The sequence below is a fragment of the Oncorhynchus nerka genome, linkage group LG9a (genome assembly GCF_034236695.1).
Source record: "Oncorhynchus nerka isolate Pitt River linkage group LG9a, Oner_Uvic_2.0, whole genome shotgun sequence".
In the NCBI taxonomy this organism is placed as follows: Eukaryota; Metazoa; Chordata; class Actinopteri; order Salmoniformes; family Salmonidae; genus Oncorhynchus; species Oncorhynchus nerka.
The window spans coordinates 48735090-48748086 of record NC_088404.1 but is presented as its reverse complement, the minus strand read 5'-3'; the positions used below and the strand labels follow the sequence as shown (position 1 = coordinate 48748086).

The window sequence follows — 12997 nt, the reverse complement described above, 5'->3', positions numbered from 1 at the left end:
AATCCCTCTATCAGTGCTCAGACTGTCCGCAATAGTCTGAGAGAGGCTGGACTGAGGGCTTGTAGGCCTGTTGTACGGCAGATCCTCACCAGACATCACCGGCAACAATGTTGCCTATGGGCACAAACCCACTGTCGCTGGACCAGAGCGGGATCAATTTGGAGGTTGAGGGTCCGTTATGGTCTGGGGGCGGTGTGTCACAGCATCATCGGACTGAGCTTGTTGTCATTGCAGGCAATCTCAACACTGTGCGTTACAGGGAAGACATCCTCCTCCCTCATGTGGTACCCTTCCTGCAGGCTCATCCTGACATGACCCTCCAGCATGACAATGCAACCAGCCATACTGCTCGTTCTGTGCGTGATTTCCTGCAAGACAGCAAGAAGAGCCAGACAGCCAGCGAAGAACCAGGATCTCAATCCCATTGAGCACTTCTGGGACCTGTTGGATCGGAGGGTGAGGGCTAGGGCCATTCCCCCCAGAAATGTCCGTGAACTTGCAGGTGCCTTGGAGGAAGAGTGGGGTAACGTCTCACAGCAAGAACTGGCAAATCTGGTGCAGTCCATGAGGAGGAGATGCACTGCAGTACTTAATGCAGCTGGTGGCGTTACAGGGAAGACATCAGATACTGACTGTTACTTTTGATTTTGACCCCACCTTTGTTCAGGGACACATGATTCCATTTCTGTTAGTCACATGTCTGTGGTACTTGTTCAGTTTATGTCTCAGTTGTTGAATCTAGTTGTGTTTATACAAATATTTACACATGTTAAGTTTGCTGAAAATAAATGCAGTTGACAGTGAGAGGACGTTTCTATTTTTGCTGAGTTTATATCTGAAAATATCATGGTTGTTTTGCATGAATGATTGTAGAGGTAGTCGTCCTTGATCACACCTTTTATTACACATTGATTAGATATTATGTAAATTATAGGTTTTCTGTCAGTTTTGTTGTGTATTACCTAATGTGAACTGTAATGCACTGTAGCATATACGACTTTTAGCACTTCTAAGGGCAATTTGAAACATCTCTGCATTGTTTGTTATTGGCTAACTGGTAGTCAAAACGACTACATTTAGAAGATATCATTATGTTGTGTTTTGGTGATTAAACCAATGTTCTCATTACATTTCACAAACTATTATTTTGAATCAATGTTTGTGGTGAGAGATTTGTGAAAATGTACCACATACTTGTGAAAATAAACCAAAGCATTTTTTTTAAATCATAAAGGTGTGTGTGAGTGCGTGTATGTATCTGAGCATGCTGTGCATTTGTGCCGGGTGTGTGTTCATTCGGTAATGCTCCCTCCTGCTTAGTGGTGCTCCTGTGCCAGAGTGCCACATTGCCAGAGTGGCCGGGCGGGATTTGGCTTGGCAAGCGTGTTTATGTTGGAGGGGAGTATCAGGCTTCATTAGATATCCCAGTCCAGCACTGCCTTTGCTAAAAAAACGTTGGGGCTTTTATTTATCATCCACTGATTGGATGGACAAGAGCCTGTCTCCAGAAATCACTATAATCCTCTTAGATAAAACAAACCCCTCATCCAATCCTCCGCTTCGATCCCCCCTCGCTCCCTCCCTCCTCCTCTCTACTTTCCCTCCATCCACCCCTCCCTTCCTCTCACTCTCCTATCCCCATCTCGGTTGGGGTGGGGAGTTTTAATCCAACTAGGTTACGCCCTAAATTTGATGACAGAGTAGGCAGCGTCGGAATGCCGACAAATCAATGGCTGCTGCAAGCCTCCCTCCCATCATTTTTCTTTGGGTTATTTTCATCTCGTCGTTGTCAGTGTGACGGCACGTCTGTCTGGTCTGTGCATAACCTGTTCATCTGCTCTGGTATTCCAGAGACCAGGAAAGGATCCTTCACCGCCAGGATGCAGAGAGGAACTACAGTATCTAGATCTTGTGAATGACCACCATGCAACTTTTGATGAATACCTCTTAGCGTGTCGTCTTCATGGTTGATCGACGGGTCACAGTGATCTAAACAGTGCCTCTTCATTGTGTCATGTTGGAGTGTTTTGAGCTTCTCAACTTCTAACACTAGAAGGCAACACTTCTAACACCAACAGGAGAATGCTGTAGTGCTTTAGGATTGGAAAAAGGAGAGGTTGGCCTGTGGTTTTGAGAGAATGAGAAGATAACGAGAAAGACTTGGGGGATGACAGAATCCCGACTGCGGGTATTTACGGACTCAGAGGAGGACAGTATTCCGGTTCACATATTCAACACAGTCAAAAATGACGTCATGGGGCTTCCACTTCCTTTAGCCGACATGAGAACACTTTCCCCCACAGACTCATTGGGATGTTCCTCGACACTTTCCTGAGGCTTGCTGATCCTGAGGTGCGTTGTCGTTGTTTTGTTGTGTGCTGACTGAGACATTGGAGAGGAGCCATAGATACCACCGGTACAGATGTCTTCCTCAGGCGACACAGTGGGCCCTTACAGGATGGGACTACTACCCAGGGCTGACACAGTGGGCCCAGGCAGGATGGGACTAGGACCCAGGGCTGACACAGTGGGCCCAGGCAGGATGGGACAAGGACCCAGGGCTGACACAGTGGGCCCAGGCAGGATGGGACTAGGACCCAAGCCTGACACAGTGGACCCAGGCAGGATGAAACTAGGACCCAGGGCTGACACAGTGGGCCCAGGCAGGATGGGACTAGGACCCAGGGCTGACACAGTGGACCCTTACAGGATGGGACTAGGACCCAGGGCCGAGCCAGGTGGAGTAACGAACAGGCTGGGACCCAGAGGGACTCCAGCGGGGCTGAGGCTGGGCCTGTGGATCCTGTGTTTCAGCTGGTTCTGCTTCACTGCTCACGCTCAGATGAAGATACCACCTGAGACGTGAGTAGCCCCTTAGTGCTATCATGTAGTACTGCTCACCTCCAACAGTCTCTCCTTTAAAGTTTCTATTCATACAGGCTACTGAGGCTTTGTGTGTCAGCTACACCTCAGATGTGGAGGCACAAGGGGGCTAAATCTATCACTTGGTGCAGTGGTATTCTTACTGTACTATCTCAAATATATAATTCCCTGTTGGTCCAGCACTGTGTGAAATGTAGCAATCCTCCAGTTGGCCTTTGATGTTGATGAGTCTCCACAGTTTTATCAGCAACTTGTCACCCTGAGATTGACTGTTACAGTACCCTTCTAACAAATGTAATTGTTGCACTTGGAAAATTTTTGAGGAAGCACATTTTCTGACCAGCCGAATCCATCCATTTATAGTAGGGGGACAAAAGTGTCTGCTAAAAGGCATATAAGGAGGAGGATTTCTAGGTTGAACCTCTATTCCAATACGGTCTGTCTGACTGACTGGCTGGTTATTGTTGTTTATCTGCAGTCGGCTGCTGTTCGGTTTGTTTCAAGGCCTGATTACACATTGACCCTGATTCCTCTCTCCTCTGCCTCCGCTTCACTCCCTCCGCTATAATTGAACCCCGTCCAACTGTCACCAAAATCACAGCACCTAAAAAGGTCCCATGAGCCAGGGAGATTAATCACGCTCGAGTCCCACACTCTGCACTCTGCTTGTCAGCCCGTCTGGCCCTGTGTTCACATTCATCTCTCATCCCACCATATTAGGGGACAGTGCCAGCGGTCAGCCAGGCCAGTTCCACAACATGATTTGATGTGATGTGATTCATCATCCGGCGTCAAAGCCAAGATTTTTTTCCCCCCTTGCTTTCAAAATCCAGATTTTCTCAACTTGTGGGAATTCAGCCACCATTTTACTTTTGCTGGAAGAGAACAAACATCGTCATCGGGTCACTCAGTGTGCTGATGTGACGGAGTGTTTGTCACGTGGTTTACTACTTTACATTTTGCTTCATCCCATGTGGGACAAGGCGAGCCTTGTCTTTGTGATCAAATGCATTGCAGTTTCCCCAAGGCACAATGGGGAGTGCTGGCTGTTCTGCGCTTGTCTGTGTTTCTGTAGATTAGATTTTGTAGGCTAATACAGGGCTGGCGTTGGACAAACGAGATATTCTCCTGAGCTTACATACATTTAAATCCTTGAGTCAGGCCGAATATCATATTGATTGACCCAAAGCTGTCTCGCTCTTCAAAGTTGCCAACAGCTTATTGCTGGCAGTTCCACTGGTTTTTAAGCCAGTGTGTTATAGATAAAATATACTTGACCCACTAACAGGCAACATTTGGCATAGGACGTCATTGTCTTGCTTTTGCAACTAGTAATAAATCTGACCATGATGAAACTAAAGACTCCATAATGACATCCTTGCAACCGGTTTTGCCAACCAAGTTAGTTTTTTACCAAGAAGCATTTCTCCCATAGGCTGCCAATTCCCAGTAAGCAGTGGTCAGTTCAGTCACTGCCAGTGGCAGGAAGTGGTCCAAATTGCCGGTCGTATGATCGATTGACCACTGTTATTTTGCAGGACTCTGCCCTCACCCATTTGGGCCGGGCCAATAGCCAGGGGTATCACACCACATTGGTAGACAGATGGTCATGCAGACCGGAGTGTGTTGTCACGGGAACCTCCTGTGAGCAGACCTGCATGTTAACTTGTACCACACTGGGTCCATCACTGCCTGAAGCCTCAGCGGGACTGTGGTAGTCTGATCCAAGGTGTTATCACTGCAGACCTGGATTTGATTTGATTTGAACGGTAGTTTTAACTGTGCTTTGCGGAAAGTAATTATTTTTCCCGGGGGAACCAACAGTTACTTTGGAGGGTGACTCCAACTATTTGAAAACAGATCTCAGAAAGTGACTACTTTTCAAAACTATATTAATACAGATCTGAGAAAGCTAAAACCTTTTTAAAATATTTTAGTCCAGATCACAGGAAGTTACTTCAACTAATGGCAAGGCTGTATCTGGAACTGCATGTTGATGATAGAAATATAATGAATAGAGCACACACAATCTCATATACTATTCCAATCTAGCTGACAGCCATATTTGATCTACACAATACATTTCTATCTGAACATTCGATAAATGTCCATTCTTCTCAATGTCCATGAACCCAGGTGTATATAATCAAGTGAAACCAATTAACCAATGATATTTTGTACAGATAAGTATAAATAAGTTGTGACGCTCAACTACTGTATGGCTCTTCGACATGACACTGAAGATTTATTTTATGATACTTGAAAAAACTGTCATTCAAAAGCCAATTTGTAACAATGCAAACAGCAAGTTGGACGATTACACAGCAAATTCTCAAGTGTAATAAAATAAATAATTAACCGTGTTAAATCAACACCAAAAGTGAAAAACAGACTCCAGTCTGTGGACCCAAATAGACACTATTTCCCAGAGTGCATTGCCTTTCGAGTAAATTGTAGAGCTACCACGCATGACTATATTTGATAGTGACAGAGACATGTTTGTTGCATTCATCCATTTTCGATCCTATGGACTTCACCAATTGAGTTCCTAAGCTCTTACATTTCTTTTTAACACAATGCCACACTAAATCAGGGATGGGCAACTTTGATGGGGGTGGGTGTCACAAGAAACCAGAACTCATCATGAGGGGCCACAGTTTTAGAGTTCCTTTTGTGCAGTTCTACACATTTTGCCATGAGGCAAACTAATTTCATGCACATTTTTGTTTTCGTGTTAAATCTGTGCAATTCGTCACATTTTAATATGATATTTTAATATGATATCTGAGTGAGACTGACTAGAAAGTCAATGGGGGTCTAATCAAGGTCTAATTCGGCCTAGCTGGCCACTAGACTAACTTACCAAACAAACAGTTGGCGGATGCATTGTTACGTACCCTTACCACCTGGGGGTGGCCCATCAGGAAGTCCAGGATCCAGTTGCAGAGGGAGGTGTTTAGTCCCAGGGTTCTTAGCTTAGTGTTGAGAGTTGAGGGCAATATGGAGTTGAGGGCAATATGGTGTTGAACGCTGAGCTGTGGTCAATGAATAGCATTCCCACATAGGTGTTCCTTTTGTCCAGGTGGGAAATAGAAGTGTTGAGTGCAATAGAGATTGCATCATCTGTAGATCTGTTGGAGCGGTATGCAAATTGCAGTGGCTCTAGGGTTTCTGGGATAATGGTGTTGATGTGAGCCATGACCAGCCTTTCAAAGCACTTCATGGCTACAGACGTGAGTACTATGCGTTGGTAGTAATTTAGGCAGGTTACCTTAGTGTTCTTGGGAAAAGGGACTATGGTGGTCTGCTTGAAACATGTTGGTATTACAGACTCAGTCAGGGACAGGTTGAAAATGTCAATGATTACACTTGCCAGTTGGTCAAGCCATGCTCGGAGTACACGCCCTTGTAATCCGTCTGGTCCCGCGGCCTTGTGAATGTTGACCTGTTTAAAAAGTCTTACTCACATCGGCTACGGAGAACGTGATCACACAGTCATCCAGAACAGCTGATGCTCTCATGTATACTTCAGTGTTACTTGCCTCGAAGCGAGCATAGAAGTAATTTAGCTTGTATGATAGGCTTGTGTCACTGGGCAGCTCACGGCTGTGATTCTCTTTGTAGTCTGTAATAGTTTGCAAGCCCTGACACATACGACGAGCATCGGAGCCGGTGTTGTACAATTCAATATTAGTCCTGTATTGACACTTTTCCTGTTAGATTATTTGTCGGAGGGCATAGCGGAATTTCTTATAAGCTTCCGGGTTAGAGTCCCGCTCCTTGAAAGCAGCAGCTCAGTGTGGATGTTGCCTGTAATCCATGGCTTCTGGTTGGGGTATGTACATTCAGTCACTGTGGGGACGATGTCCTCGATGCACTTATTGATAAAGCCAGAGACTGATGTGGTGTACTCCTCAATGCCATCGGAAGAATCACAGGACATATTCCAGTCTGTGCTAGCAAAACAGTCCTGTAGCTTAGCATCTGCTTCGTCTGAGCAATTTCTTACTGACCAAGTCACTGGTGCTTCCTGCTTTAGTTTTTGCTTGTAAGCAGAGGGGATAGAATTATCGTCAGATTTGCCAAATGGAGGGCGAGGGAGAGCTTTGTACGCATCTCTGTGTGTGGAGTGAAGGTGGTCTAGAGTTTTTTCCCTCTAGTTGCACATTTAACATGCTGGTAGAAATTAGGTAAAACGGATTTGAGTTTCCCTGCATTAAAGTCCCCGTACACTAGGAGCGCCACCTCTGGATGAGTATTTTCCTGTTTGCTTATGGCCGTATACAGCTCATTGAGTTCGAGCTTAGTGCCATCATCGGTTTGTGGTGGTATATAGACAGCTACCAAAAATACATCTAAAAACTCTCTTGGGAAATAGTGTGTTCTACAGCTTATCTTGAGATACTCTACCTCAGGTGAGAAAACCTTGAGACTTTTTTAGATTTCGTGCACCAGCTGTTGTTTACAAACATATATAGACAGCCACCCCTTGTCTTACCAGAGGCCGTTGTTCTATCCTGCTCGAAAAGCTTAAAACCCAAAAGCTGTATGTTATTCATGTCACCGTTCAGCCACGACTCGGGGACACATAAGATGTTACAGTTTATAATGTCCCGTTGGTAGGATATACATGATTGTAGTTCGTCTATTTCATTATCGATTGATTGTGCGTTGGCTAATAGGACTGAAGGTAAAGGTAGATTACCCTCTCGGCGTTGGATCCTTCCAAGGCACCCGGACCTTCGTCCCCAATACCTCTGTCTCTTTCTCCTGCGAATGACGGGGCTGAGGGCCTTGTCGGGCATCTGAAGTAAATCCTTCCTGTCCGAATCGTTGAAGAAAAAGTACTAGTCCAGTACGCGGTGAGTCATCACTGTCCTGATATCTAGAAGCTCTTTTCGGTCATAAGACACGGTGGCAGAAACATTATGTACAAAACAAGTTACAAATAACACAACAAAACATACACAATAGCACAATTGGTTACAGGATCGTAAAACGGCATGCATCTCCCTCTGCGGCATTCTTTTTAATGAGGTCGGGAGGAGCAAACAAATAGCATTACGCCTCATTCCATTTGATTTCCATACAACACCACATTGGTAGTCTGTCTGTTGACATATAAAGAGAGAGTTCTATAGGTGCCTTAAAATCATAGCCGCGGGAAGTAGGGGTGCTTAGGGAGCTGCAGCACCCCCTGAAAAATCTGAATAGAAAATTAATAAAACAGAAGTAGTGCACTGGGCCTTTACTTTACTACTATTAGCAGACCGATGTAGCCGTCTGTAGCGGGGGCAAAACATATTTCTCAGCATCCCGCTGCTATGCTTAAAATCCAATCATGTGCTTGAGGGGCACCTACATCAACTATGGACAGATTAAACAAATTTGGCATTACAGTTGTGATATTCATGGCCTTTTTTGGCACATGGGTCCAGTCTGGGTTTTGAGTGTCACGTAGACAGCAAGGCCAAAATCTTGATGATTATATTCTGTCATGGACAGGATGATAGATTATCTATCATCCCTCACTATCCATCACCTCTCTCTCTCTCTCTCTCTCTCTCTCTATCTCTCTCTCTCTCAGGGTCCAAGATTGGGCAAATGTCCTTTCAGTGCAACTACGCGAGGCTACCACAAGATATTCGGGAGCTAACATTCTGCAAAAGGTAAAATATGGGTTTTATTTGGGGTTTGATCCCTAAACGAGAATGCGACCGAATTAACATCAACCATAGGACAGAAACAGCTCCACTTACCACACATATTCTCTGCCATTTCAACCCACTGATCACCATCTTCCCCATACTTTCCTTGTCTCATCACATGTATAATCTCATGTGGAGCACCATATTATCTTCTAACGCCACACACTAAAAACAAATGGTTCTAAATTATATAGTTCCAAATAAGGCTTATTTGGTTGGTAACCATAGCAGAAGGTTGTTTTTCTGAAGGTTCCAAATGGAACCTGTATGGTGCTATAAAGAACCTTTTCCCAAGGTTATATAAAGAACCATTAATAAAAGGTTCTATGTAGCACCCAAAAATGTTATTTATACATGGTTCTTTATAGAACCTTATAGAACCTTTTATGGAGAATGGTTCTATAAAGAACATTTTTCAATCTCAAAAGTTAGTCTGGATTAGTAACCATATTATATTCTTAAAATGCCAGTGGATTCATTGTGTTTATTAACAAGTTGAATCAGGTGTGCTAGCTCTGGCACAGCTGGGGGTCCCTGAGGAGAGAATTGAGAACTACAGACTTAGTCAACTGTTTTCAATAGACACAAGGGCATACATCTTTCATAAGACACCCTCACTGGTCGTAGTCATACATACCATGCAATTGCACAACACCACAGATTACATAAACTGTAATGACACTCTCACTCACCGTTGAACAAAAAAAGTTGTGCCCAAACCATTCCCCAAAATATTCGAATGAGCTGCTGTCCCTACATTTGAATTATCACTAAAAGAGGAAAGAATGCTTTCTTGAACTACAAAGAACCATCAAAGGTATGCTATGGTTCCACATAAAAACATCACCCTTCCCAAAGAACCCTTGAGGAACCCTCATTTTTTTTGTAGAGTAGAGTGGACTGGAGTGGAGTCAAGGGAAGGGAGATACTTGGCACAGCTAGTGGCCCAGGGCAGCAGACAAAGACACACATGGTACAGAGCAGCTAGGCTACAAATGCGATCACACTAATATAATGTAGGAACCAGGAACTCTTTACCATAATGATAATCAGGATGTTGTGTCCTCCTGTACTTGTTTCAGATGGTCACGTCCCAATCTTGTCTTTACTATTTAGTTTGTTTGCTTGTCTCTACTCTTAGTTATAATAATTAAATGTACATTTTCAACTACTATTTTATGGTATGCTGATGTAGTCTATGCTACGTACTGGATCTACCTCAATATGTGATATTCCTGACATTATGATGACCATTGTGTACTCATTGTCCCTGTGAATTGCCAGAGGAAAAATACCTGTATCTAGCATAGCTGAACTCTCTCCCCAACAGAGCTATTCAGTCATGACTCCTCTAATAGCTTCAGAATACACAGTATGACGCTTTCACCCTTCAGTATATGGCTTGCTTGGATTAATTAGGATTAGTGAGTGCCTTAATCGAGTAATTAAGATACAAGTAAAGTCAGAGAGCTCTGTTTCGTCTTCAAATGGCTTTACCTAATGGCTCACACTTAGCTCTCTGAATCAATCAGGCCCAAGAGAGAATGATACGTGCCACGTTAGCATGGCAATGCTGCAATTGGAGCTGAATTTCATTTCCTGTACAAATAACCAAACCAGATATGACATATCAGACAAACTTACAGACATGGTTGAACATCTCCCTTGTTCTTTTCAGAAATTCAGAGATGTAGAGTCCATTATCAAGATAGTGGACATCGATGGGAGAGCCCAAGTGAGGGACTTTTCAGAGGACATAGAGAGAATGCTGGGGTCCAAGATGAAGTCCGTTAAGGTGAGTACAAAGGTCAGATACAAGCATCACACACGTTAGATCCCCTCGCAAACCAGAATTTGCCATTGGACCATCAGTTGATGTCCCCTGCTGTTATATACTCTTTGCAATATGAGAGTAGCCACCCCCCGAACTTTAACCATGAGTATTGTGGTTGGGCTTGTGGTTTGCAAAACTTCTTTAAATTAATATATCTTTATTTTCTCCTCAGCGGTTGGCTGAGTCTGCGGAGGATGCAGATTTGTACCACGAGTTCAACAAAACTCTACGGGTTTGTCATTCTGTCTGTGGGAATGTGAGGTCTCAGATTTATCAAAGTAATGCTACTATGAGTATCAGAAAGCTGTTCTACAGTACCACAATAGAGATAATGAAATATCTAACTATCATGCACATGTTGATGACCACAAAAACACACAATGCCATGAGAAGAAGCTCGTTTCTGATAGAATATACACTGCTAACTTACTCGACTTCCAATCACACTTGATGAATTTGAATGCAACTCTTCCACCTACCTCGTGCTTCTTCCTTCTCCAGTTTGACTACTATAACTCCATGCTGGTGAACACAATGGATGACGATGGTAACTTCATAGAGCTGGGTGGGGAGTTTCCTCTGGAGGAGAATGAGCATTTCAACAACATCCCAGTCAACACAATGCAGAGTGACATACAGGTCCCCACCAATGTCTACAACAAAGGTGTGTGTGTGGCGAAGTTGAAACAGGCCATTTGCAGGCCCTTGGATCCAAATCCTCACTTGATGCCCTTGGATGCAAATCCTCATTTATATATGCACATAACACATATGTTTTACATAAATCACACATTGAATTCAACGGGAGATTAGCATGTCAGAACATTGGATTAGGTGTGGCGTAGTCCACCTTTAAAGTGAAAGGTATTGCTATATGTGATGTTACACTTTCCATCTCACTCATTTGCTGCGCTCTCTATCTCCCCTGTGTAAAGATCCCTACATCCTCAATGGAATCTACATGTCGGAAGCTTTGAATGACGTGTTCGCCAATAACTTCAAGAAAGACCCCACCCTCACCTGGCAGTACTTTGGCAGCTCCTCGGGTTTCTTCAGAATCTACCCTGGTAAAGGACGAGGCAGATGCCCACACAATGCTGATGTCATACGCCCACAGCTCCATACAACTGATAGCATAAATCAGCACAGAATTATGTTTAAATCTAGAATAGAACATTTCAGAAAAGATAGCACAGCAAAACATAAAAACATACTAGTATACATAAATCATGTCAACACTCTTATGATGTAAATTGCAGTGGTGTTGTAGAATTTAAATGGATGCCATGATGTTTGCTGACTGTGGAGATTGTGTGACTGTGTCATTTATACAGGTATCAAATGGACTCCAGATTCAAATGGTGTGGCTGCTTTTGACTGCAGAAACCGTAACTGGTAAGCTACTATCTCTGCATTTAGTAGTGTCTAGGGTGGCCTTGACCTTGACCAGAGTAGGAAACTGACAGGTATCAAGGTGACAAGAGTAAGAGTAAGAGTTAAGACACTAATACTGTGACCTCTTATACCCTTAGACTCCCCTTACGGAAACAACACATGATTTCACATGTTGAAAATCACATTATTGTGATTATTGTGAAAACATTATTGTTTTGCACATGTGAAATCATGTGAAACCATGTGTTTTTGGAACATTTCACATGTGATATTTCACAGTGATAGTTTCACATGTGGATTTTCACATGTGAAATCATGTGAAAACATGTGTTTCTGGAACACTTCGCGCGTGATGATATTTCACATGAAGTTTCATGTGGATTTTACATGTGAAACCATGTGTTTTTGAAATGCTTGTGATGATATTTCATATGAAGTTTCACATGTGATGCCCTGCAAACAAAAATTAGATGTGATTACACACACACACACAGTGGTTCAAACATAGTGTTTCCAACTTACATATTTGACATACAGTGCTTTCAGAAAGGATTCAAACCCCTTGACTTTTTCCACATTTTGTTACGTTACAGCCTTCTTCTAACATGTATTAAATCATTTTTCTCTCCTCATCATTCTGCACACAATATGAGACTCAAAATTGAGCTCAGGTGCATTATGTTTCCACTGATCATCCCTGAGATGTTTTTACAAATTGATTGGAGTCCACCTGTAGTAAATTCAATTGAATGGACATGATTTGGAAATGCACACACCTGTCTATATAAGGTCCCGCAGTTGACAGTGCATGTCAGAGCAAAAAACCAAGCCATGAGGTCAAAGGAATTGTCTGTAGAGCGCCGAGACAGGATTGTGTCAAGGCACTGATCTGGGGAAGGGTACCAAAACATTTCTGCAGAATTGAAGGTCCCCAAAGTACACAGTGGCCTCCATCATTCTTAAATGAAAGAAGTTTGGAAACACCAAGACTCTTCCTAGAGCTGGCCGCCCGGCCAAACTGAGCAATCGGGAGAGAAGGGCCTTCGTCAGGGAGGTGACAAAGAACCCGATGGTCACTCTGACAGAGCTCCAGAGTTCCTCTGTGGAGATGAGAGAACCTTCTCTGCAGCACTCCAGCAATAAGATCTTTATGGTAGAGTGACCAGACGGAAGTCAC

At 43.6% G+C, this 12997-nt stretch overlaps 1 protein-coding gene across 1 annotated transcript in view; it reads left to right on the top strand.

Annotated features, from left to right (window-relative positions):
* Nucleotides 1–1809: 1809 nt before the first annotated feature.
* LOC115134451 (voltage-dependent calcium channel subunit alpha-2/delta-4) overlaps nucleotides 1810–12997 on the top strand; it is a 71018-nt gene continuing 59830 nt past the window's right edge. Inside the window, exons 1-7 of the mRNA XM_029668431.2 lie at nucleotides 1810–2862; nucleotides 8471–8552; nucleotides 10270–10386; nucleotides 10598–10657; nucleotides 10927–11089; nucleotides 11361–11492; nucleotides 11760–11820. Of these exons, the coding sequence (XP_029524291.1) occupies nucleotides 2423–2862; nucleotides 8471–8552; nucleotides 10270–10386; nucleotides 10598–10657; nucleotides 10927–11089; nucleotides 11361–11492; nucleotides 11760–11820 (1055 nt within the window). The 5' untranslated portion in view covers nucleotides 1810–2422. The remainder of the gene's footprint in view (nucleotides 2863–8470; nucleotides 8553–10269; nucleotides 10387–10597; nucleotides 10658–10926; nucleotides 11090–11360; nucleotides 11493–11759; nucleotides 11821–12997) is intronic.